This window comes from Lathamus discolor, chromosome 5, assembly GCF_037157495.1.
Source record: "Lathamus discolor isolate bLatDis1 chromosome 5, bLatDis1.hap1, whole genome shotgun sequence".
Taxonomy (NCBI): Eukaryota; Metazoa; Chordata; class Aves; order Psittaciformes; family Psittacidae; genus Lathamus; species Lathamus discolor.
The window spans coordinates 33,251,931-33,279,168 of NC_088888.1; the positions used below are offsets into that span (position 1 = coordinate 33,251,931).

The 27,238-nt window shown below is 39.1% G+C and overlaps 1 protein-coding gene and 1 long non-coding RNA gene across 6 annotated transcripts in view; one reads left to right on the forward strand and one right to left on the reverse strand.

Annotated features, from left to right (window-relative positions):
• Window positions 1-9,323, forward strand: part of LOC136015001 (uncharacterized) — a 34,722-nt gene extending 25,399 nt beyond the window's left edge. For both annotated transcript variants that reach the window (XR_010613027.1, XR_010613026.1), the window contains exons 2-4: window positions 406-563; window positions 3,553-3,678; window positions 9,013-9,323. This is a non-coding gene — a long non-coding RNA (uncharacterized LOC136015001). The remainder of the gene's footprint in view (window positions 1-405; window positions 564-3,552; window positions 3,679-9,012) is intronic.
• The window catches only part of DISC1 (DISC1 scaffold protein), a 200,698-nt gene continuing 175,740 nt past the window's right edge, over window positions 2,281-27,238 (reverse strand). For 2 of the 4 annotated variants that reach the window (XM_065680273.1, XM_065680271.1), the window contains 4 exons: window positions 24,906-25,149; window positions 18,821-18,865; window positions 8,887-9,028; window positions 2,281-5,303 (listed from right to left, as the gene is read on the reverse strand). In XM_065680273.1, the coding sequence (XP_065536345.1) occupies window positions 5,248-5,303; window positions 8,887-9,028; window positions 18,821-18,865; window positions 24,906-25,149 (487 nt within the window). In that variant the 3' untranslated portion in view covers window positions 2,281-5,247. Of the gene's footprint in view, window positions 5,304-8,886; window positions 9,029-18,820; window positions 18,866-24,905; window positions 25,150-27,238 lie in introns of those variants that run through there. The other 2 variants (XM_065680272.1, XM_065680274.1) reach the window with 2 other exon arrangements.

Below are 27,238 nucleotides of genomic sequence, written 5' to 3' on the forward strand. Positions count from 1 at the left end.
CACAAAAGCCACACAGGCTTTTTAATTGAGCAGGAATGTCTTCAAGAAAGGGGCAGTGAGAATGAAGGTGCTGTTCTCCTGCCCCTGTCATGGTTGTTGAGCGAGGAGGCAGACTTCATGCTTAGCTGGCTCTGAGGCACTTACTTACACGGCCTGCCAACTCTTTACATTGTGGGCACTACTTATTCAAAGGACAAAACTCCACACACCCCTCTGTGTAGGAGAAGAAGGGTCATGCAACCTCAGTGTACTGGCCATTATCCTATATAAGAGCTCATAGCTGGAAACTCAGTACCTGGGCCCTCTGTGGTGTTAACCCACAAGGATGTTCTACAGGTCTTAAGGAAACAGCTGTAAGAGACTGATCTTGTCAGTGTGCTTTCTTTGCTGTTTATCTGAACTCAGGTGCGTTCCACAGGATGGGAGCTGGTCCTGTGCATGGGGTGAACATCAGGGTGCCACAGGCTGCTACCCATGCTGATTGGGCTACCTTGAGCTGGAGACAAATGCCTTGTTTACCTGTCTGGATGCATTTCAGAAAGTGCCAAATCTGCTATGGGGAGGTAGGTATTGAACAGGGACTGTCCAGAAAAGCTTGGAGAAAGAACTGGTCAAAGAGAGGAGCAGTAAGAGATTGGGGATTGGAATGGGAATTGAGGGGCACAGTCCAGACAAGGTGAAGATCCAAAAGTCTTTACCACAACAAGGATGCTGGCTCACGTTTTCCACAAAGAGAAAAGTCAACCATGTTCTGAATTACAGAGTTATAAATCCACCTTGAGGATCTGATGACTACCTGATGGTACCTCAGCAACCACCTGAGCTTTGCTTTGAGAACCGTATGCTCCTGGATGCAATTATAATCCTGTTGTATGTCTTGGCTGCCTGGAACTTTTTTCCCTTCTATCCTTAACATTGAGGTAGAAGCTTCAACTAGGATTAAAACTCACACAGAAATTGAACACAATCTTAGCGGGCTAGTAGCCCAATGACCTTCTGAATTTGTAAAAACCTTCACAATGTGGCTAGTAAATTTAGCAATTGAAGAAGCAGAAAAAAGTAATCTTAAAACTGTCAGAGCAATGGTATAAAAAGCACAGTACTGAGGTGCAAGACGTTTTCTTCATCTATTGGCTTAATAAAAAAACACAAACCAGATTTTCTTTATAAATTCTTCCCCTCCAACAAATGGCAGAAGCAGAATTTTTTTTGTGACATCAGAGATATACTGGTATCCAGCTAAGGGTACATGATGAATTCCTAAAGGCATTAACTGTTTTGAACAATGATTTAAGTATAGATCATTTATAGTAGTTGGCTTCAGCTGAGCATTGGTTTTATTTCCTATAAAAAGACATGTTTACGTATATATACATATACCTGTCTGTTACAAAAAAATATCTGCGTTCCTGTTGAAGTTTACAAGGAAGATCTAAGTAATATAATAGTAGTAATAATCTTTACAAGGAGACATAATGACATATCATTCACACAGTATTTACGGTAGACAAATTACCCATGTAATAATTCTTTGTGCTTTACAACCCCTGTAATACTAAAGCAAGTTTATATTAATACATAAATGAAGCGAGTTACGCTACTGCTATAGGGGTTGCTGTTAGTTACCTCCACTGTACTCAATACCACTGAGTAAAAGAGGTCCAAATTTCAATAGAAAGAATGCTGTTAGCTTGAATTTCATCCTATTGATTTAATTATTGCAGGAATGTGAAAATGCATTCAGTGTAAGAAAGCTGTTAAAGCCTAAGGAAGAGGAAAAAAAAAGTTGTTCTTACATCTAGTTTTCAAGCAATACTCGATGTTCCAGCCTTAATGCTACATTTTTAAATCAGAGATAAAATCCATGAGTAAGGAAGACAGATACTGTTTATGAGTCTTCAAGGAGAACATTTCACTGACATTAAAGGCAACTTTGCAGACTCACTTGAAATGTATCAATTTGTAATCTACACATTAACAGGGGCTGCTCTGCTCTGAAAGCTGTTTCCCAATCTGTGCCAGAACATGTGAGGCTGTGTAGCATACTTCTGATGATAGACCTCCAGGCTCTGTTGCTCCATAATTGATTTAGTTATTAGTTATGCAGGGAGAGAAGAGATCCCTGAGGCTTGGTAAAACAATATTCAGTTACTAAAAGCAGCCCTTTGTGAATTAATGTCATCCTACCAGCTCTTTCTGCTCATTATTCCTTCAAGTCTTGTTTTCCTGGACACCAGCTGTCACAGAGGAAGTCTCCAGCCTTTTCTTCTGCCTCCTTTGCTGGCTGAAGTTGCATGAGCACTGTCTGGAGTGTCTCCTTCACCACCTGGATCTCCCTCTGCAGAGACTGTGCAAGCTTTATTAAGGAATAAATCTATAGGTGATTGGCAGTCCCTCTTCTCTTTCCAAGTTATTAAATAAATTCTTGTTCTGCTGCTCACAACAGATGGCCATGGCTATCTTATTGTAGCTTCAAGTTCTTCCAAATTGTTAGGATTAAATATTAATACATTTCTCACACTTGCTTTCAAAAAGAAGAAAAAAAAAATCCAGGCAAACTGGAGTTCTCAAGTAGCATTATTTAGCACTTTAAAAAAGGAACAGGATAGTGGATACTGCTTGGACATTGTTCTCAGGGGAAGGAAGGAGATGAAGAAGCTGTACCATACAGGCAGCAGCACTACCTGCAAGCTGTCCGCTGGGTGGAGGGTGGACTTTTAAGCCAGAGCCATAGACCTGAGCGGATCAGACCTCAGATAAAGGCAACAGGGCAGCGGGAGTAGTCTGAAATGTAAGCCAAGCGACCACAGCTTGTGTGGCTTTAGCAAGCTCGGGGATGTGTGCTATGCAAGGAGTGTTGGGAAGCTAGGTAAGTAGCAAAATTAGCTTATAGCAGAGAAAATCTGTGCTCTAATCTTAGCTGAATTATCAGTATAATTACAGCACAAACCCCACAAATATAAAACTATAGGAGGTTTCACAGTGAATGCTTTGAACAAGTTGAAAAGCAAAGAAATTAGCAGCAGCAAGGTTATGCAGTTGTGCATGAAAAGGAGAAAGGCCACCAGAAATACATCTGATAATTCAGTAAATAGACTTCATTCGGTTAAGAGAGTTTTCCACATTTTATATGCCATTGTGTATTTCAGATTTCCTGCAAGGCACTCGGGAAGAAAATTATGGTTAATAGATCGGCCTCTTAAGAGACCTTCCAGTTTCCTCCTTCCCAGCTCCACAATGAGAGGCAAGATAGCAGGAATGAACACAAGGGGTGCAGCAGTGAACAGACTGTCAGATGAAGGCAGGATATGCACGGGAGCTAGTGGCAACTGTTGAGACACACAACGATTTTTAAAGTGGCGTAGCTTCTTAGGCAGTACAGCTTTTTGTTCTGACGACTACTCTCTCCTGGGAATAAGCATAGTTTGTACTATCAATATATAAGCCTTGCTACTTATAATCTTCTGTCAGTGAGACTATCCATTGTTGACTCAAGCACAAGGACTGGGTGTAGATCAGATGACACAACCAACCTTATTTTCTCTTCCACAGGTTACACTATGTGGAGAGCAAAGTAAGCACGATACAAGTCAGAGCCTGCTGAAGCTGTGAACCAATGAGTAAGACTCTGAATAAGCCCCAGGGACCACCCCTTCCACACTGAGGCCTCCTGTACAGGTATGGCTTGAAAGGCAAGGACCCTAAAAGGTTAACCCAAGCAGGCCATGAGAGAGAAAATTGCGGTCATTTCTAGCAGTAAGTCACCAAATGATCTCTGAGAGAGCCACAAACTCACTTCAAGGGAAATGAAACGGGCTGACACTGAAACAACTCCATTTCAAAAATACAGCACACAGGAAGGATAACGCACAAGGACAGGCTTTATCCTTTACAAAGCTCATCCATTATGAAATGTTGTTTTACTCGACCCCAATGTCAATGCAATGCCAGGAAAAAAAGACGCCCTCGGGTTATGTAACTGTAAAAAGTGAGCTGCTATGTTTGAAAAACTGTGACTAGAGAGGACCATGAGAAAGCTATACCAATCATGGCTATTTCAGGCAGTCACAGTTTTGCCTTTGAAAAGCATTTTGGCTGCTTTTGATTCTGTTATCAGGTCTTCAAACTTTCATCTTTGTATATTTACATACATTTACTATGATGTTTTAACACATTCACCGGGAGTATTCATGCACACTTCTAGTTTCTGGACAGCTCCTATTAATATAATGGGATTATGTCTGTTATTACAAGTAATAGCAGCACACATAAAACTTCCCTTAGGATCTCAAAGGGCCATACAAGGACAAATTAGTTATGCTTTGCATCTCCTCTGAAGTAAAAAACATTATTATCTTCATATGAGCAGTCCTGGACTGTCCACTGCTCTGCCACTTAATCATGAGACTCTGCTGAAAACCTAACTGGTAGAATAGAAATTCTTCAGTTTATGAACACCAGGAAGCCTCTGAAATTAAATTACTTCTGATGTGCAGTTTCTGGCTACACGCTGTTATGTGTAATATCCCAAACTATTACAAAATCTCTTTTCAGGTAGAAAGAAAAAACAAAATGAAAACATTTTGGTGCCAGTGGATAAGAAACCTTGAAGGATGGATGAAAATTAAGAGGACAGGGAAAGAAACTCTTAACCAACAGGAAGATGGAGCGAAAAGAAAGATGACTGCATAGTCTAACTGCAGCAAGTTTCAGTAACCTCATAAATAATACCAGAGCCAGCTGTAGACCAGTAACTGTCAAACAAGCCGTTATAGCTAGGAAAAATATATGGTATAGGGCTCAGCATTGAATTTCTATACATATACAGAGGTTATGTCTGGATACAACTTCCCCTATTTTAAATATGAAAAAAACTATCCTAGTTTTGCATGGATCCACATGCAAGTATGTCCTTAATGCTTAAATTCGCAACCCCAATGCTGCAAATATTGAGCCAGTACCAAAACAGAAGCCAAAATAAGTTTCAACTAGGAACATTTTCTGGTCCTGCTGTCTTCCCGTGAAATACTGCCAAAATCTCTTCCATGTCTCATAAGCAATAAATTCAAGTATTTAGGAACAGCTTCGCATAAACACAATCCAAATTCTGCAACAATAACACAGCTCTAATGTTGTCTTGATTGTAGCTTTTCAGTTATTTGACTTTCTTTCTTTAAAACACTTTAGCAACATGACAGAGTCAACAATTTACAAAGGAGATACAAAGCAGAGCTAATTATGGCAGACTTAATTTTTAGACAAAACGGGCTCATCGATGATCTGTTGTTTTCTCAGCTCAAATGCTTAAGGAAAAGAGACAAAGAGCAGGTATCATAAACCAGTTGCCTTACTATAGGAAAGGTTAGAAACTAAGAGTATATTGTAAAACAAAATGGAAGGCAAAGAAACTGAAGCACATGGGCATAAATACACCAACCTACCTCCATCATACATAAACAATACAAGTGGAACCACGTTCTCTCAATGCGACACACAGTGGAAAGGGCTCACCCTCCTGTCATTAAAAATAAAATCAAAGAGGGCACTATTGACACCTCTCACTCTTGTGGGATCCCAAAATTTAGTGCAGGTTCACCCAGGATAAGATTCCACACTCCTGGTTCTGTTGAAAACCTACTCTGGTGTAAAGCAAGATTTGATGGATCCTGCCATATGATCAAGGTGAAGGGTTAGCAAAGTGACCTGCAGTGCCTAATGAACAGGAACAAAATTCTGATTTCAAAGAAACTGTTTAAAATGCCCATTTAAGGATGACAAATGCAGATTGCTTTTATAATAATAGTCCAGCCAGGTTTCTTCCAACAAAAGGGGGAACTATTACAGGCATTCAAATTGTCTATCAAAATGCACCTGCTAATTAAGAACAAAAATGACTGTGAAATTGCAATATAGGCTCCATTTAATTTTAGTGGGAATTCCAAGCCTTAACTGTCAGGAAAGTAACACCTCTCATCAGCTCTGCAGACACCAGAATGAGTCGCCTTTCATCCTTTGCTATTTCCAATTAATGATGTGGACTGTTTTCATACACTCAGCAATAATTAGCCATAATTGAATGTTCTGTGGGTTTATTTGGTTATACTACATAGAATTTAGCAAATATGTCGTAGTGCTACAGAGGAGATTTTCTTCCCCCTTCCTCCCCCATTGTTTGATGCTTTTTATACAAAAGTACAGTTTAATATTTGCTATGAAAGGCTTCAAAAATAAATGAGAATCCCAATTCAGCCTGTGCCTATACTCGGGACCAAGAAATAGCACTAGATTTCTCTTTTGTTCAGGTTGTGCTGGCAATTATGATGAGCAGCATGGTTGATTTAAGTGTGCTACGCCACCAGAACATAGAATGAAAAACAATGACATCTGGGATTTTTCTTCTAATACAAACTTAATTATTAATCAAAGCTATGACACACACTAAACATTGGCAAATGGCTTAAGAGCATCAGGAATTTATTTTTCTCAGTGGAGTCTTCAAAAGTCTTTTAATAATCAGCTGACAGGACTAATTTACATCTGTGCAGCCCCCAGTTAGATTTGTGACCTAATACAGTTTGTAACATTTATTTTTAAGGCAGTTTTGGGGGGGTTGTTGGGAAGGGCAAAAATAACCAGCAAACATGAGTTTGAAAAATTTACCCTGCTTTCAGTACAATCACAGATCTTTAAGCTCCCACTCTCAAGAGTTCTACAGATTTTTAATGAACACTGAATAATTATCCAATATTGGGTTAAGAACTTGTTTTATTTTAAACCAAATAAACTACCATGAAAACAATAGATCCATCTATTAATCATAAATCATTCTACTGAGGCAGTCTACTTTCTGCGATATAGGCACGTTACAATGACTGAAAGTTTATTTTATAGGCACTGAGCAGTTTTTACTCAAAAAACAATGTACAGGTCTGTAGCACTGTGGTAGCTATTTTTCCTCATTCCTTTTTGAAGTATAGCACAGCAATTACATGTACCAGATGGCAGCATTTTATGCACATTGATCTGGACTACCTCTGAAATAGCAACTGAATGTTAATAAGGGGCAGCCGAACTGCTGAACTGCTTTCTCTGTATGTCCCTATGTCCTAAACATGGTTTCTCATTTTGTGGCTAGTGGTCTTGCTAGGACCAGGATATCACACAGTCTGCATTTCTGTACTTAGATAACATGAGCTAAATTTCACCAACAGCAGAAATCAGATCTGTATCAGACAAGCGTGGCTTAGAATGAGATTAACCTACAACTCTTGTCAAACTTTCAATGATTAGGTTTTATTTTTTCAACTACTTCTTTTAGTTTCACCACCTACAAAGAAATATGCACACTCCATAGAAAATACAAATGCTACTATTTTACTTGTAGTGTACTTTCTTCAGGAATCAAAAAGCAGTTTTCCAGCTTATTTCACCTTACCTAGTAAACTGTAGCCATGATCAGGCCTGACTACTTGGTTTGAATGGGAATCTAAATCCACTACAAAGAATCCGTAACTCAAAGTTCTTCTATTGGGGTTAATGAGAAAAGCTTATTTGAGAGCAAATATGCATAAAGGAGGAATTAGATGCTCTGCACGCACACAAGACACACACATTCATATAGCTCTGAAAAGAATGATCACAAAGAGCATCAGGGAAACAAATGCAACCAAGCACACAGGCTGTAAATATAATTGAAAGAGTACTGCAAACTGGTCTGTGGTATATACAAGAAAATAATCTATCTGTACATTGAAATACTTATGAGAGAAAGATCTGAAGTAGTAACAAATCAGCGACTGCCTTTCTCCCCTCTGATGTAGCACCTCCTGGTGCATTCCTCCTCTCTCTGCCATTCTGATACCTTTACAGAAACCAAGTTTCTACAATAGGATTTTGCAATATGCTGGCCATAGATGCCAAATTACCTAAAATACAGTGGTATTTCCACACACTCTATTTATTATCCCTTCTCTAAACCCTCTCCTGCAGGCCTGCCCACCTCAGGTTAGGAGGAACTGAATCCTTCTTCACTTCAAATCACCTTCAGGTGTCTGTAAAGGCTCTTCTATTAATCTCTCCAACCTGAATTTATTCATCTTTCCTCATTATCCCACTGCCTGCCACCTCTTTTCCTTTAAAACCTAACCAGCTAAGTACTCTCATCTTCCTTAGCCTCACTGGTTCTTATTATTTTTTCTCTTTCTTAGCTGAACAAAATCTCTTTTGTCTATGAAAGTTACAAATGAAACAACACTCTGTGCTCTTAAATTTTGAAAAATGCCCAGTGAATGCCTCATAAAAGTTAAGCAATCTTCAATCAGTTAAGGAATGACAAATGAAGCACAGAAAGATATGGGTGCTTTATAAGACAACATCTTATCTGGTTACTTGCACTGGAGAGCTAGAGGCAGATTAAATTGCATAGGATGCCACATGATGCACCTGCTGCCCATTTTTTTTTAAAGGGAAGACCCCCAAACTACATGTGACAATATGCACAATCTGAGTCAATGATGTAGCATTTAATTTGGCTAAATCATGTTGGGAAATGCAGGTGCATGGATACTCATATCCATGCAGCTTTTAGTGTGCTAGGCATTTACTTACATGAGCATTACTAACAAAAGGATTTAACAGTAGAATAAAGGCTTTCCAGTGCCTAATCTCAGTGTGCACAGAAATAACTTCTGTTTAAATCAATTAAAGCTGGATCAGACCACAGTGAAAGTTCACTGTAGGAAAACTTGCTACAACAAAAACACCCACTTCGGCAAGACAATCAATTCTCACCTTCTTAATGTATTCAATCTGTATTAAAAACTAGTATTCCATGTGAACCTGAAAGGCAAGTATTCCACATACATACTTACACAGATTGATACATACCTGTAGCTGTACCAAAAAGGATATGAATAACTCCTTCATCAACTCTGCAGGCAGAACTCTGCAATTGATCTTCCAGGTGCAGCAATTTCTCACTTATTGCTTTACATTTTTCTCCCAACTCTGCAGAAAATATGAAGAACTCCTGCAAGAAGTTGGAAAAGAAAAGAAACCATGTTTTCTGCTGACTACAATTTTCTACATCAAATTTGCATCAAGTTAAGGGGAAAAGAAAATATTAGTAAGGGGAAATGATACTTTGCAGTGCTAAGACATTGCCTGAAAGCAAATTCCCATTAGAGAGACAAAAAGCTGTTACTGTACAATAAATAGGTGGTTTATACAAAATGGAATAAACTTGAGGTCTCAGTCTATTTCTCAGCACAAAAAAAGTCATGATCTCACTTTCAGCAGATGATTAAAGGGGTGTGAAGACTGAACTGCTCTCCTTCTTCCCAGTTGTCTCACCATAGCAGGGGAGGAAAATCTCATGCTGACTATGTCATTTACGGCATAGTCAAACTGTTCATGTAAATATGATTTACACTGTCGGGCCATTTAAACATTTAAAAGAGACACCACTTCTGGTATGTCTTATAAACACAAAATGTACTTACTTTTTTGAGGAAAACTATGGTTAGAATACCTAGGGACTTTGTTCAACTGACCAGAGAAAATGCATCAGACCTGAGAAAATGCATCAAAGCTTTAAGAGATTACAAAATGAAACTACACTTTTTGTGTTATCATGAAATGCTAATTTTTTCAAGAGTAATGCTTCTCTACTTACTTACACATATAAACTCTTTTTTTTCTATTTTAAACTGAATATCTTAAACCGAATATTTTAAACCAGTTGCAAAGTCCTTCCCCTAACATTTACTGCACAATAGTGTTTGTATCTTCATATTTTGTACTCTTTACTTCTTTGAGAAACAACCCAAATAAGCAAAAAATACAGGAGGGGGAGGGGGAAAAAAAAAAAATCAATCAATTTGTGCAGCACTGAGACAAAGCTTCTACTCTCCTTCCTAAGACATCATGAAACTATCTACAGTGATTGATGTACATGTAAGGAAATATAGTGCCAAGATGAAGTTCTGCTGGAGCCATGGTGACAAAAAAGGAGTCATTCATCTGCTGGAATACAGAAGAGTGGACTTTTTCTAGACCTAGTCTATACACTCACCCATAAAGCCAGCTGCACATGTGGCCATATGCAATCTTGATAAAGATTTTCTCCTTTAAAAAAGTACTTTAAGTCCTTTGCACTGATCTGTTGCCATGATAGCAGCCCATCAGTGGTTGCTTAAGAGAAATCAAACCTTCAAGCAAAGGCCTTCCAAAGAAATCGTGCTAATACTTATTGGAATGCTGCCCATTGTGAAACAATCTGATTTTTGGTAAACACATTCACCAGACTTCATTTCTGTGCTACCCTTACGCTTCTTGTCACACAGTACATACACAGAGTCAAGTGTCAGAACTCTGCCTGCTGCCACATCCTCTGTTACAGCACAGAGCTTTTACCTTTCTGCTTTCCTAGGTCTTCTGCCAGATGTGGCTATTCAGCAGACCACACGGGTATGCATCCAGCTGCAGCTTGAATCCTGGATGAGTGAGCTGGTTAAGAAAGGTTATGTTGCAAATACCCACAGCTTAGGCTGGCTGAGTCCCTGACTGTGCGTATGAGTCCCTAGCAGCCATCTTCAGAGTCAGTACCAAACATGAGAATCTGTGGCAGCACTCCACGGAATTTATAGACATGAAAATGACCCGCTGTTTCAAAAATAAGAACAGGGAAGGAGAAGGTACACATTCTCACTGCAGCAACTAGGAATGTCCTTTTCTCAAGGCCAGGAACAGAAGATGAGTAACAAGTCTTCCATCCAGCTGCTAAATCATTATTCAGCACACCAGCAGGACTCCGTATGCTATTAGGGAGTGGAATAACCCAGGTTATTTATATCAACAGAAAGCTTTTAGGGAACCATGCTGTGACATGCATGCAAGAACCGATGACAGTAGTCTAAAGGAACTTAGGTCTCGGGCCAGAAGAGTCAGTAAACTGCAAAAACCTAGTACTCTGAAAGCACATCTAAAATGCTGAGCATCTAGAGAAAGATCCAACTCAGAACACTGATTTTCTCTAACAGCTAATTACACCTAAGAAAACAGGTCTTCACATAACCATCATCTCAAACACAAGAAAAACAAGTAAAAAATACTCAGTTTGTCCATTAATTAAAAGCTGTTATTCCTAAATTAACTGTTCCATGACTGTACAGCACAGCACTAAGTATTGTTCTGACAGACAAAAGCCATAGGTGAAGTTTTCCAAACCAGCCTCTTTCTACAGACTGTGTACTTTGACAAAATGCATTAGTCCTGTACAGATCCTGAGGCGCTGCTATGTCATAGTGACATATAAAAAGCTGATTCTTGCTCTTGTAACATCAAGGCATTGAATGCTTTAGTGTGATCCAGTCACTGCTTTTATCAAAAACTATTACCATATGAGATTTTGGATCACACTAATGCTGTCAAGAAGGATGACACCTCCAGTCCCAACTTGAAATCATCAGTTACTACAGAGAGCAAATAAAGAACAGTACATGTTACAGCACACTCTTGAATACCTGTGCCATTAAGCATATTTAAATATAAAAAGCATTATAAAGATATGCATTACAATAGGGATCCCTTTCTTTTTTAGTATACTGTTGATGGCTTGAACATTTATCCAGATAATCTCTCACCCAATTAGCAGTATCATCAGTTGCTGTAAGAGAAGATCCATTTCCTCCACTTTAAAACTGCCCTCAGGTTTCCTGTCTTCTATATGCAAATACACAGATTTCACTGAGCAGCTAATCTAAATGATAAGCACACTGGCTGGATTTGCCCAGCCCTGCTGTGAAGATCCACAGTTTCCCTATTTGCTGTGTCAGTGAATGTGCAGGGCATAATGGGCCTTTTAAGACTAACCCCCTCACTGAACTTCAGGTGAGTTAAAAGATGCCGGAGACAGCATTTAGATACCTGGTTGGCAAATCAGGCTCCAAGCTGCAAGTGTGACCTAACTCTGATGCACACGGACCGTGAAAATCCAAAATAAAATAAATATAACTAGAGCTTGAAATCCATAGCTGCAGTGCATAACTACATTTTAAGTGGATAACTACACTTAGTGATGTACTGCTACATAATCTGATTTCACGTTTGAAATTTTCTTTCCCCTTTCAAAATAAAACTTTAGAGCAAAGTAAAGAAAAGTCCCAGGAAGGATGGAAGTAACCAACTCAGAAAACAAGACCCCCAAGGCCCTTGGACTTCAGGTGAATGCTAATTCTGCACCAAAGGCATCTCATGGTGCTTCAAATCAGTACAAACCTGTATTTGGGATTCTAAGATTTGGTTAGTAGCTTCTAACTCACTGCAGTTCTAGGAAGGACTTTATTGGTATATTGATCTCACACTAAACATGTTTAGAAATAAGAGACTCATTTTTATCACTGGCTTTAATTCCTTTGTCAACCAAATACTTAGATTCTGATTTAAAGTAAAATGTCCATTCTGTCTCAGGAAAAAAAAACAAACAACAGTGTAGTGCTCCTGAAAGATCACATTTTGAGTACATAATGAATTGTCTAAAAATAGAACAAAAATCCCGTTTACCCTGGAAATGAATATAAAATGAACAATGAGTACTAGCACAATGCGCTCAATGCAGATTTGTTACAACAATAAGGGAAGCCAGGAAATCTGAGAACATAAAAATCAATCAAACTTGTTTAGGTCTTTAAACACTTGAAACCCATTTAATCATATCTATATGGCTATAGTTGCACTGCAGCGTGACTAAAATAACTCCATAAGGTAGGGGTTATATTCTATTAAACTCCTAACAGGTATTTTGCAGCTTAATTCCTCTTTACTACAACAATAACAGTGTATGGATAAACTATTTTTTGCACCTACATGACACAGTTGCCTTTTTAGTTGAAATGAGAAGCTCCTCCATGGTTTAGACAAGCATCATCCCTGAGGAACTTACTTACTAGTATCACACGAAAAATGCAGAAAGGTCATCATATAAGTTATAGTTTTCCAGAACATGTATATATCGCCTTTCTTATTTTGGATTGGAAAGATGAGGCCATGTAGAGAACTCTAACTGAACAGGAGGAAGAGTTACAATAGGAAAAAAATATACTGCTTTCAATATATACAAGAATTATACTAAAAATTCAACCAATTCCACAGCTTCTGCCCCCAGGCCCTTGTTTGAAAAGAGTTCAATAACCCAGAGACGTAGATAGGAAAGATTTCTCTCAGTGCCACTCATGCCTAGCAATGTCACTGGCAACATTTTTATTTGACATTTGTCTATGTAGGCAGGGAAAAAGCTATCAATGACACACAAACTATTGAGAACAGCTCCTGGTTGGAAAGTGGCACTTTACACTGATCAACATCTCTGAGAGGAGAGTGGACTCTGCCTCCAGCTCAACACATTAATAAAATACAACTCGTCCAAGCTTGTAGGTTATGTCAATGCTACAAGCTACTGTAAGACTTAAAAATGCTTTGGTTATTTTTGTACTAACAGCACTTTCAGGAAGCAGATAGGAAAGACAGCAGGAGTCAGAAGAGAGCTGAGATGTAGTACTGCTTTATGGATTTTTCTGTGAATGGCTGACTGGAATCCCCCTCACCCCCCACCCCCATCCTTAAGCAGGTGAAAACAGCACAAATGTGGGTGCAATTTGCTATTTTTTTTAAGGTGAAATTCTTCTGTTTTCTCATGCAAAGTAAAAATTTTCATTCTGTCCCAGAGATGTGAGTCTGATGAAAGATATGGGAGGAACAATGTTTCAGCTAATGCACAGCTGGAGCATCAGCATCCTAAATCAAGGGCAGAGGAAAGGGCTTCCACTTTAGTCTTCTGCATTTCATTTTGCCCTTTTACGAATCATTTTAGTCACCTGTGAGCAACAGCTCCTTGACAGAATTACTCAAGGAAACTGTTTGATCATCTTTTCCAGTGCAAACGTCTTCCATCTTCTCTTGGATCTAGTTCAGCAATTTTACATGGAAGAATCAGTATTGCAGTAGCTAGATTAAGCTAACTCTATTAGAGACTCTATTAGGGATTAGAGCCACCATTACAGCCTGTGGTGGTTCTGCTGAGAAGCAAGATTCCCAGATATATCCTCAAAATTAATTCTTCTTACAAGACGAATTTTTGTAAAAAGGCATTGCCTTACTTCCGACTAACAATATCATAACCCCAATAAGATAAAAGCCTTAGATGACCTTCTGCAGAACATTAAAGCCTCAAAGAGTAAGAGATTTACAAACAGTAAATCCTCTCTCTCCTACAATGGTTAAAATAATTCAAAATAACAGAAATAACAACTACAAAAAGTTGGCCTTGCAGATACTTCACACTATGGCACAAGGTTTAGAACAAGTGACTTATCGCTGGCAGCAGTGCTGCATGCTTACCCTCACCCCTTTGCAAAAATTAATGTAAATTGTGAGCCCTTGACCCTCCAGAACATCAGGCCAGGACACCTCTTAAATCATTTCTAGAAACAAAAGTGCATCCATCCATCTGTTTGTCCTGTACAAGCAGATGCTTCTGTCACACGCAAGCTAAGCACACAGACCTTCAGATAGTGAGTTATGCAGACACAGAATGTCCAAAGTGCAGGTGGAGGCAGGACATTTGCCCCTGCGCTGTGGGCATTGTCCTGGGCAGGCCTAATCTCTTACTCTGAAAAAAACACATGTAACTCATTACCAGCACCATCAAGGTGACTGGCAAGGCTGATGAGGAAGCAACCAGGGAGCACCAATGCCTGCTCTGTGTCTTGCAGCACTCTTAAGCCCGCTGTAACTCTCCTCAGCTGCCATCTGTCTACACAGCTCTTAGCAGCTGACAGAACAGAGCCTGCTCCAGGGCTTAACTGCCCTTGGACTGAGCAAATCTTCCTACTGCAAATTTCCCTTGCTACAAACCAAGATGGCCACATTTCATTTTACCTTTCTATATCACATAATGATAACTAACAGTTGTCCTCCATATAATTATTTTTTATGGAGCTGAAGACTTTGACTTTCAACCAGATCAGGATTTCTAAACCTTTTTTCTGTTGCTTTCCTTCTTTTCTTCAGTGTGTTCCTGTCTTCTACAGTGAGGTGCCCAGACCAGTAGTCCTCTGGAGTCTTTGACATTCTCAGCTAAGCACAGTAATTATTTCTGTCTTACAACTGACATTCCCATTAATGAGGCTGCAAATGACATTTGCCCTTTCTTGGATGAAGGTAATGAATCCCACTATCTGTAGACCATTATAATCTTAGCTTCTGCAGTATTGTCATCTTAACTGCTATTTACCATCTGTATACATAAATCCGACTTTTTTCTTCCTCAAATGCAATTTGCACCTGTCTTTTAACATATCCCATCTTATTGATTTCAGGCTATTCTTTCAATCTATCAAGAACATTTTGAATTCTAATCCTAATTGAAATTATGTTGACTGGCACAAACTACTGGCCTGCCTCCTTTTTAAAGGCAAATACCAAGTCTGCCTTTTACTGATCCCCTGAGACTTCAAGCTTCCTCCAGGAGTTTTCAAAGAGGTTTGTTAATGGTTTGGAGATTGTTTTTCTTCGCTCCTATGCACTCAGAAGAAATTTCATCAGTCTGGCCTGACTTGAATACATCTCGCTTACCTTAGGATCCTTTTTTCTTTTCAGTTCTTGCTACCTTGAAGTGAATATTAAGAGCACTACATTATGGACATAGTTTATCACTTTTAGAAAGACCAAAAGCAAAGAAAATAATGAATGGGAAAAAATACTTCTGCTCTCTGCTCTCATTTCAGTATTTTCTCATTCACCTTTATTACTAGAAGATACACATGCTTTCTTTCACCTACCCTTTACATACAGCTTATTCCTGGACTCCCTTGCCATTTTGCATGTCTTTTGTTTACAACACCTTAGTACAATCAGTGGTCTTGCCGATGCACGCTTACAATGTGCAGTAGTACACATTTAGGCTCATTCTTAAGAACATTTTTATCCTTTCCTTTGCAAAATTCTTCTGGACCACTGAAGAGCTGCTGACACAGATATGTAGATTGTTACTGTTTGGTTTTTTCCGTCCTAAAAGGAGATGGTGCTGTACTATAAACATGATGTCTTCTGGACATTACCAAAGATCATCTGCTGATTCCTCACCCAACAGAAACTCTACCTGCTTTTTCTCAGAAGAGGGATCAAGGTTCTTTCCCAATTACTTTTGCTCTTATTACCTTCCACTTACAGACTGCTAGCTTGTTCCATCAGTCTGTTTATGTTATATATATATTTAGGAGACTGCAGCACTACAACACGTTCCTCAGTTTCTCTTATGCAAAAATTCAGACATAAAGCTTTCCAGACAGCTGTTCTGCAACTGTGTCTTACCTCTGCCCCATCATCACACGCTTTTTCCACATTCCCTTTGCTTGCACTGATCGCCTTCCCTCAACCATAGGGATATACCACCACATGGGAGTGTTAAACGACACATCAAAATTACAGCCCGATGCTGGCAATCCTTCCCCTCATCTTCCATTACAGCAGTGGAGGAATGTCCTTAGAAAAGCATCTACATAGGAATAGAGGTTTCCACTGCCTTCCAGCAGGCTGAAGATCTTCCCTGAGTGCAGATTCCCTAAGATGCAGATTTCCTAAACACTACTGCACTGACTCATTTCATTAAACTGGGACAACTCCAGCTCCTGCTGTGGGAGGATGAGGCTATTTACTGACTTACCAATAAAAATTCACAGTGGACCAGGACTTGGAAAAGAAACAAAAGCACCAAACTGTTTTCTAGTGTCCACACCCTGGTGTGCTAGGAGTCAGCACAGCTGGATATCACTTATAGGTGGTTTCTAGTACTGTTCACTCCCATCTCTGCTCCCGAGTCACTAAGATGCAAGAATCTGAAATTACTAACAGGGTGCTCTCCCGCAGGCAGCAGGGAGACTGACAATAGTGGATTAGGGGACCAGAGTATCAAAGGAGCATTTAGGCAAAGCCATGACATGGTAAATGGTGCTGACAGTTCTATAAAGCTGTCTACAAGTCAGCATCAATCCAGCTGTGGCAGTGTGGTGGGGCCTGGCTTTTTAGTAAACTTCCATTTCCTTTATTTGCATCATTGCTCTCTATTCTCTTGATGCAGTTTTTCCCCCTCAAAACTTAAAAACGGCAAAGTTCCTCTGCCTGTGAGGACTCTAAGATATTAAACTGTTAGTGAATACTTCCGCAGTGGCAGCCCTCTGTGCCTGTGAGCCCTGGTGCATGTGTAAACCCAGCACACACATCACACATGCTCTGGGCTCATCTCCTGTTAAGCAAAGGAACAACTTCAGCCAAGGGCTGGGTTGCACTACAGCTTTCAGTACAGGTCACTGCTGGACACAAACATGCAGTTGTACTTTCATTTGCTTTGGTCCAGACCATATGGGAATGTTTAATTTCCAGCTGTCTTGGCAGCTGTCACTACCAATGTGGCCTCAGTGTTTTGCCCCCCTGGCAGTAGAGCTTTTTGCTATCTTTATCCTGTGGGACTAACTGCTCCTATTTCATGTTATCTGTGGACACAAGCACCTGCACAGTTTTGCTTTAATTCACAGCAAAGTTCAATGATAAGAAAGGCTATTTGCATACTCTGCAAAGTTCACCTTCACTCTCAAGGCTTCCTGGTTTTATTAATGCTGAATCTACACAGAGCCAAGCAGTTTATCCTAGGTGCGCTCTCATGTCACAGTCTCCTTGTATGCAAGGTCAGCAATTTGAGTTTGGTCTTGCAGTTAGATTATCTTTCCTAGAGCATTCCAAGTTGCTCCACAGATTTTGGATTCATGGTGGGAATCCAAAGAAATGCCTCATCTGAAGAGTTATCCCAACTGCAGTTTTTATTCATTTAGTATTCCCTGGCTTAGCACTCGCCACTTGTACTTTACATGTGGCATATATGCTGTTATGGAAGGTGACTGAGGGTTACTCACCTGTGTATTTTCTGGCTGGACACAATGCTTGCATACTGTATTTCCTTAATATGTAAGTTGCAACCCAAGGCATACCAATAGAAAAACAGACCAGACTGAATTAGTACAGCTCTCAGAACCAGTATAACTCTCCTTACACATCTATTATCTAAGCTTTTAGTTTGTGTGTAGACCAATTTTTCTCATTGCTTTCAGCAAATGCATCTCCTGTTACTCAATTATCCTAGACTTCATTAAATATACAGACTAGGACTTGATGTCTTTTTAGTTATGAAAATAGTAAAAAAAAATGACAACATCCAGTATTTTATTCACATGAAATTCCTATTACGCACTGTGCCTGATAAGCCACGAAGATGATCAAAGGGCTGGAGCAGCTGTCCTATGAAGACAGGCTGAGAGAGCTGGGCTTGTTCAGCTCAAAGAAGAGAAGGCTCTGGGGAGACCTTAGAGCAGCTTCCAGTGCCTAAAGGGGGTCTACAAGAAATCTGGAGAGGCAGTTTGTACAAAGGCATGTAGTGACAGGAAAAGGGTGAATGGCTTTAAGATGGAAGACGGCAGATTAAGATTAGCTATAAGGAAGAAATTCTCCACTATGAGGGTGATGAGGCACTGGCACAGGTTGCCCAGAGAAGCTGTGGCTGCCCCATCCCTGGAAGTGTTCAAGGCCAGGTTGGATGGGGCTTTGAGCAACCTGGGCTAGTGGAAGGTGTCTCTGCCTGTGGCATGGGATTGGAATCAGATGATCTGTAAGGTCCCTTCCAACCCAAACTATTCTATAATTTTATGAAGTGTCATTAGTTCTGAGGCCCAGGAAAGTCTGTACAGTATCACTACACTACCTAGAAAACACTTACCTCAGATAAAAGACCCTCTGCACCAAATGAAATGTCTTCTGTAACCTGTTAGAGACAAAATTATTAAGTATACAGTAAATACATGCTATATAAACAGTAAGATTTCAATGGAACTTACAAAAACCATATAGCACATTAAAAAGTCATATAAGGAGAACAATTACATCATTTTCTTTCACACACATGAAACATTTCAATCACATTTATAATGGAGCATTTGTAGCCACCCAATATTTAAAGCTAAATTTGTGTACATTTTACTAAAGCCTGCCTTTGTCTTCACAGTTAAAACCCACAAGGAACACAGCCTCTAAAGCTGAAGGACTAATTACAGATTAAACCAAAATGTTCTATCAAGCTTTTATGGATCTATACACCATTCAGGAGTCTACAAGAATTTTCTGGCAAAAACCCTGTAAGCGACTTCAGGCAGGACATACAAGGGACCCTACTGATGATTTGTATTGTTAACGCATGCTAACTATAGTCAATTCCTGTTTCAAAACTTGCTTCATCTGTAAATTCTGTAAGAAATTAGCCAACACTTCATTGATTGGCTGAGGAGCAAAGAAATTTGATGTTAACATTATTGTATAATCATTAATTCTTATCACATATAACAGTATTGATAATCTTTCAATAAGCTGAGATAGGGATATTGCTTTGGTAGGGCAATAGTATCACAGATATGTACATATATATAATAAAGTGCAAAATCATTACTGTGCTATAAGATCGTTATTATTCCTAGGTATTCTTTTTCAGTAATCTATCTGAAAAGAGATTGCTTACATTTCTTTTACCTGTAATATTGATTTTTTAATTACATTTTTACTGCAAAATACACATAAGCATTAAGCTTACTGAGATGCTATGATCTACAGCTAATGAGGTAGTATTTTTACCAGTGGATACTGCATATCAGGATCACACGCCACTCAGGGGCACCATACTGCACAACAACACATGTGACTGTACAACAGTGATCTGACCCTTGTGTACAAGCCAGCTGCCTGTTGCAGCAGAAACCCTTTCCAGCTAGGATCAATACAAAAAAAACACTCAAACATCGACTTTCAATGATGCTTAATGCTGACATTTAAAATGAAGATTAACATTTCTGAATTATTTTTGCACTCTACAAATACAATGTTTAATTAAAACTCAAACAAATGCCAGTTTATTTAGCCTTCTAGAGGCTTTGTCCTTTACACATTGCCCATTTGCCTCCTGGAGCACTGGCTATCTCAATGCACAGTAATGAGTTACAGCCTGCTGACAGAGGCTTTCTTGGTGCTTGCTATCTCTACATTCTGAAAAATGTAATGTCATAAACTGTGATGATCTCTTTTTAATTACAGACACCACATTAAATATTATTATCCTTTCACAATCGTCCACTTAGTATCACTTAGAACATTCAATATGTCAAAAACAGTGAGTCACATGAAGACTTTACAATTACAGAACATCTTCACAACACCAGAGTGCTCTACAGAAGATCTCAAAACATTGTCCCAGATGGCAAAACTGCAATATGGAGAGGTGGGGAAAAGACAGCAGCCCTTAGTCTTACCTCTGCTCCCTGCTTCTTTTATGGTGAAAATGTGAGAAATGATCTACAAAGAATTCTGACAGGATAACTACCAAAAATGCTGACTTACAAAAGGTAACACTACTGAATTTTGGTTTTTACCTTGTAACTTTAATCACCTCAATTTTCTTGAAATCTAGTAGGTGTTTCTTTCCTTCATAGTGATTAAGAGGGAGCACTGCACAGCATGCCAGATAGCAGAAGAAGAAGAAAAAAGGATAGGTCAGGAACTCAAGCCTGCAGGTGCACACATACTCATGTTCATCATGATATTTGGTGTTAGGGAGGTCCCAGCACACACACACACTCTGTTTATTAGTTATCATCTGTTTCTGGTGTTATAACAAGGTTTTGCTTACACATACGTTATCAAGAAGCAAAAAAAGTAAAGCAAGATATCTTAAGGATTGGTAAAAGCAGGAGCTAATCTCTGAAGAGAAATTAAAGGTTACTGTATATTTTAAAAATCATCCAGATACATATCTTAATGTATAATAATGGTCATAACAACTCTTATCTCACTCACATGTCACCTGGGCAAAATGACTTGCAGTCAGTTTCAAAGTATGGAAAATTTCTGGGATGAAGACAAAAATCAAGCCAAATTAGTCATAAAAAGACAAACTATAACTGCAGTGATGGGGCACCCTAATTTCATCAAGATAGCTACCAGCTGGAGAGTATATGCTTATATGGAAATTCAAGAAGCAGTATCAAATACATCAGACAATGAGCTGACTTGCACATGGCTGAGGCCAGTAATAACGTCTGTAACTTTTCCTCAACATTTTTTTTTTAATACTTAAACCTAATGTATTACCCGTATGAGAGGAGTATGTCTTAATTTTTAAGTAACTAAGAATGCTCCACAGGATGATTTTTGCTGGCCTCACTTTATTTAGTTTTGAATTAGTAACAATGTGTCAAAAAGCTCAGATGCCCAAGCATGCGATTGCCTTCCCTGGTTAACCATTATAAAGGAAATTTGATTTACCGGATTATTTTGGGACGCCATAGTCTACACAACTGGGAAAAAGAAATCCTGTACTGTCTTAGAGAACACAGTTATGAAGACTATAAAATAACTGTTGACAGCTAATAAACCTGTGCTTCACGCATGACACTGAAATATCTGAACTTTCAAAGAATTTATACCTTACATATTTTACAACAGAACATGTCGTATTTTATGATCTAGTGGGGATATTTAATTAAAAATGAAAGACACTCCCTCTGCAAGCAATATCTAAGGATCTAAGTGAAGAGTGTTTTCAACTCATCTACTTTGCTTTTCTTATTACCACGTTTCTTGCTTGTTTCTTTGTTTTCTAATGAAACCTATACAGTAAAACAGTTCTATGCAAGGAAACTATATTTATAGTGTACATCAACAAAACCAACACCCAATCCACAGTAATTCTTAGCCAGATATGACATGATAAATAACTGGAGAGCTTCGTTTACAGCATTTCACCATAAAGTAAATCAATCACTTGGGAAAATAATATAACTTCCAAGGCGTATAGACACTTATGCCATTAATACCCTTTTCTATACTGTTTTGAAGCAAGAAATTCAATAACCTGTAAATACAAAGAATGCCACTGTTTCATTCTGCTTCAGTGACCAACAGAACTTTCTAGAAATTCCCCAATGGGGAACAGAAGTGACACAGTTGAAGAGAATAGTCATTTTAGAAACATGGCAACCACATCAAGCTACTTCTCACAGAAGGACAGCATATCCTTCTTAAATAATATCAAATGTATTTTGACATGCTTTTCTACTAGGTATCCCCACTTACTGTAATGGCCACAAAAAGGTTCATTACTAATGGGCAACAGTAAGTTTTTCTATGAAAGTCATATGAATGACTAAATTCAGAGGCTAAAAGCCACAGCACTATTACTCTGTGGGGTTTAATTATTTTTAAATGAAAACAATGCAATACTCTAGGCCAGACCACTTAAATGCTCCAGAAGTGGTTTATCTTTCAACTAAGTCCATTTACACACCAAGAGAGATCCTGTCCTGCACTTCAACATGTTCAAAACTGGAAGTTAGCATGATTTGTGTCACGGTTTTGTTTGGTTTTATATTCTGCCCTGTGATGAGCTACTAGGAGATGTTAGGGAATTCTATGCTATTGCTCTTTTTGAAAAGTTTAGATACTGCCTGTCACTAATACTGAGAATCTACCAGCTTTACTATCTAAAGTGTACTCATCTGGGTAAAATTACTAAATGACAGAACAAGTTAAAAAATCCTAGCTCCTGAAAGTGTAACAGCAGACTAACCCTAATTCCAGAACCAGACTATAGTCTATACGTTGGAGTTGTTTATGCTTGCAAGGGGGTGCAGTCATCACTGATATACAACACTGCCTCATTGATCAAAGCTGTAGGCAGCACTGAAGCAGAGGAAGGCTAGTCGACTAAGCTGTAAAATACAGTTGTGCTGCTCAACTCCCTGAAAAAGCTGGAAAATGAACAGTCTTATACTAACAAAACTGCTTCTTTTTTTCTGTCAAGTTTGTCAGTCCTAGAAGCACTGTGGAAACCGAGGCAGGAATACTGATGGGCATTTTCAAGTTTATATTTGCACATTAGCTTCTGAATGGATTTTGGCATGTTCTCAAAATGGAGTTTGTTCAGGGTACCAGGACAAGCTGTATTCCAGGCAAAGGCATTTATACCAGAAAGTTTAAGCACTTAGATGAAATGCTGGAGTTTGGAGGTAGTCTCCCGAAGTTCCCTCTATGGCTGATAGAGGCAGAGGTAAGTTATTAAAAAGCAAGTTCAAAAATAAGAGCTTAATAGAAACACTGCAGGTATGCTTCCTCTTCCATTAAACATATCATAGAATCATAGAATAGTTAGGGTTGGAAAGGACCTCAAGATCATCTAGTTCCAACCCCCCTGCCATGGGCAGGGACACCTCACACTAAACCATCCCACACAAGGCTTCATCCAACCTGGCCTTGAACACCGCCAGGGATGGAGCACTCACAACCTCCCTGGGCAACCCATTCCAGTGTCTCACCACCCTAACAGGAAAGAATTTCCTCCTTATATCCAATTTAAACTTCCCCTGTTTAAGTTTTAACCCGTTACCCCTTGTCCTGTCACTACAGTCCCTGACAAAGAGACCCTCCCCAGCATCCCTATTAGGCCCCCTTCAGATACTGGAAGGCTGCTATTAGGTCCCCACGCAGCCTTCTCTTCTCCAGGCTGAACCTGTCTGTCTTGAGTCCTACACATCTCTCCAGAACCAGAAGTCACCTCACTTCAGCTGCCTAGATGTCATTTTAGGATAGAAATGCTGATTTCCAGACAAACGATCTGGAATTGCAGAGGTGAAATAGGCGATCATCTACAGCACAAATCTCGAGTACTACACAGTCATAAAACCCAGCCCTCCCAGCCCCAAGCTTCTCAGATGCACTTCTGAAAGGGGAATGCAGCATTCCATAACCAACAGAACTCTTATTACTTCATCAGACTCATTAGGAATACAATAAGAAGGGGTTGGGGGGACAAATCAAAGTCACAGCTGACCATCTCCAGTAAAAATGCTGTCTACGTGGAATCAGCCCATAAACCATTTTCCCTAGGAAAAGGCTGCAAGCACTCTTGAAGCACACACCAAGAATTTCACAAATGAGAAGATTTTACAGTAAGGTAAGGGCCTGCTTTCCACCAAGTTTCAGCCAATATAAATGCAAAATTAGTCATCAGCTTTCAATGTAACACACGGCTCAACGGCTCGTAACATGAGGTGTAATTAAGCACACTTCTAGTTTTTGTCAATGAAATTCCAAGATACGAAAACTGACAACTCCTGTTGGAGGGTCTTTTTGTCACAGTGGTGCTGTTGGGCTGATGAAACTTATTGACAGCTTCTTTGCCTTGGCAGTGCAGTTAAGATCATTAGGCAGCTGTATATTTTTTGAGCATGGATAGCATTCCAGAACAGAACACGAAAACTTAGAAATTTGTCAAACCATTTAAGCCTTATGACTTTTTTCCTCATTTTAATACTTGTTGGATGCTGGAAGCCTACCAGCCATCTGAGCTAGGAAACCTTTGACCATTTCACTAGGAGAGGAAAACTTGTTCTCCCCACCATTTCAGCTAACATACATCCAGGCTAACAAGTCAGCAGAACTAAGCCAGAGTGACACTCATCAACGAGATGAGGAACAGCTGACAGCTTGTGTTAAATACTTAATTGTTTTTCCTTTAAGTCCTGATGTACATTCTGTACTCATTGTCTGAATAATTTCCACATTTTAAAAAGACTGACTGTGAAAAGAAAAAGGGTTGAAGGGCTTCTGAGAAGCTAGTAAGCTATTTTATTCATGTCCCAGATTGAAGGTCAGATACTAAATTCATACTTAACCTGCCCTGCTGACCCGTCACCCGGATTCAACTCATCCTCTCAGAAAGAAAACTAGTAGTTTGAAATGCAGCTGTAGAATATTTCAGATACCTCTTCTAGCTCTCTGTGCTTGGGGCAGGGAACAGAGCCCCACTCTATGCCCTTTGGCAAGTGACCTTCTTTTCTTTTCTCAGAATCAGATGGGCCATCAGCAGTCATCTCCATCTCATCCATTTGGTTCTCCTCTTGCTCAAAACCACAGCAACTCGTTTCTTTCAGTTGAAACCCTCGGATCAACAGCTGACAGGCCTCCAAGTCAGCTTCCCACACTCTTTGGAGCAGCTGGCTCCCACAGCTGAAATAAAAGCCAAAAGAAAATAAAACTGCAGTTCAGGGAGAATAGCTGCTATTTCAAGAAAACTTTGGGGCGAGTGCTTATTATTAGTTAGGAAAATAAAAACAACATAAGAACAACTGCAGCTCAAATGCTTCCACAGAGATAACACAAGTGATTTAAAACTGAAAAGCAGTAAAATTGTGGCCCTATTACAAAGCCAATACCATTAAAAAAAAAAAACCCTTTGTGCTAAAATGTTGCTTTCAACTGTATGTTGTATACTGGCTATACATGTCCTTCTTCGGATCAGACCTAAGACCAGGGTCTTATGATCACAACCAGAGCTTCATTCATCCTACCAGATATACAGGCTCATCACCCTAAAAGCAGTCATTTGGTTTTCCCAGGTTTGATGTAGAACATCATGTACAAAGAATTGCACTATTCACTGCATTAAATCAGCTCTAAGTTTTGGAAAATATATACACTGTATTTCTTGTTAGACTGAAACATGTTTACCTCAACTCTGGTGAATTTGATTAGATTAGATCAAACTGTAACACCCTTACTTCCCCTCAGGCTTATACTTGCGTGTATTGTCCTTACCTCTCACTAATATGTTTTGGTTTTTATTTCTACTTTGTTATCCCACCAAAGAAAAAACCAAAGTATTACAAAATTCAAAATACCCAACTTTCTCATACCTTTAATCTATTGATCATCTCTCAGAGATACCCATGTATGTTACAAATACTGTTCCTGAGATCCATCCAGTAAGTATTTCCACCTGAAGCAAATGGGAATTCTAGGCATAGATAGTTTATCAGGACAAGACACTGATTACTAAGATCACACTGCTCTCAAGAGATGTGGTCACATCTTCATTTAATACATGTTGTCTCTACGGACTAAAGATTAGGTTGCCTGCTAATATATAGCAGATAAGTGGCAGAGCCCAGGATGGGACGCAAAAGCATCGAGTCTCATGGCAGTACACACTTCCAGACAGATTTCAAGGCTAATATCTAATAACCTCAGTTTTTCACAGTGTTTTTCAAATTATATTGTTTACTATATAATTGTAAGGATTATAAGTGACTAAAAAAAGGAAAATAACTACTTAATTTCAGCTTTTCTGACTAAATTAAATACCAGCTTATCTTTTATTCTAAATGAAAGAGATAAGGGAGCTGCACTGCTCACACTGATTTCATTAACCTAACAAAGATACATTTTTAACCCTACAAACTCTACAAGATGTCAAGCTGTAAAATTCACACAGCAATATTCTGAGACCGAGAATAAAATTATGCTCCAGAAGCTGAGCGTTTTCATCTGTGCTTAGAGTCAGTATATATGTTTATTGAAGGCAGAATCACCATGAGGTCCACAAATTAGCCTCCGCCAAGGAGTTCAGAGTATTGCTAATTAGAAAGGAAAAAAAACCTTCACTAGATTACACCTGCATTCCATCCCGGTAGCATTTCACCTACGAAGCCAGAAAAACAATATACCCTCCACTGTTTCTCTACTTGTCAGTCACATCATCATGGTTACATAGCCAAAACATCTCCTTGCAGACATACAAAAGCCCATTTACTTACTTTTTGAAAAAGTTTGTTTGCAGCTGTATATGGTTTATTACTATAGGCTTAGGAAAGACACTAGAGACCTAAATCATGATTTCCAGTGGATACCTTGTTTTGGCTATTCAATTTAACAAAGAGCTCTACTGACAAAACTAGGGCAGAGACAGTGATGTATGCAGAATTCACAGTGGACAAGATGAATAGCAAATATATATAAGTATATATATATATATATATGTACAGAGCAATGGTGCCTGGGCTGCTATTATTGGGCCATGTCTCACCTCATCGGTCAACAGGCTTTTGACTGACACCTGTTTTAGTAATCAGCAGTTACTGAATATACCACTAATAGCTTACTTTTATTTTAGGAATAGCTTTGTTTTACCACCATATCTGTAAAACTCTGATACATCTTAAACTACTTAAACTGAGGTGTTAGGATGAACTTTGAAATTTTATCAATGAATGCATATACACTTGGATATACTAAACTTACATACCCAAGCCTAAGAACC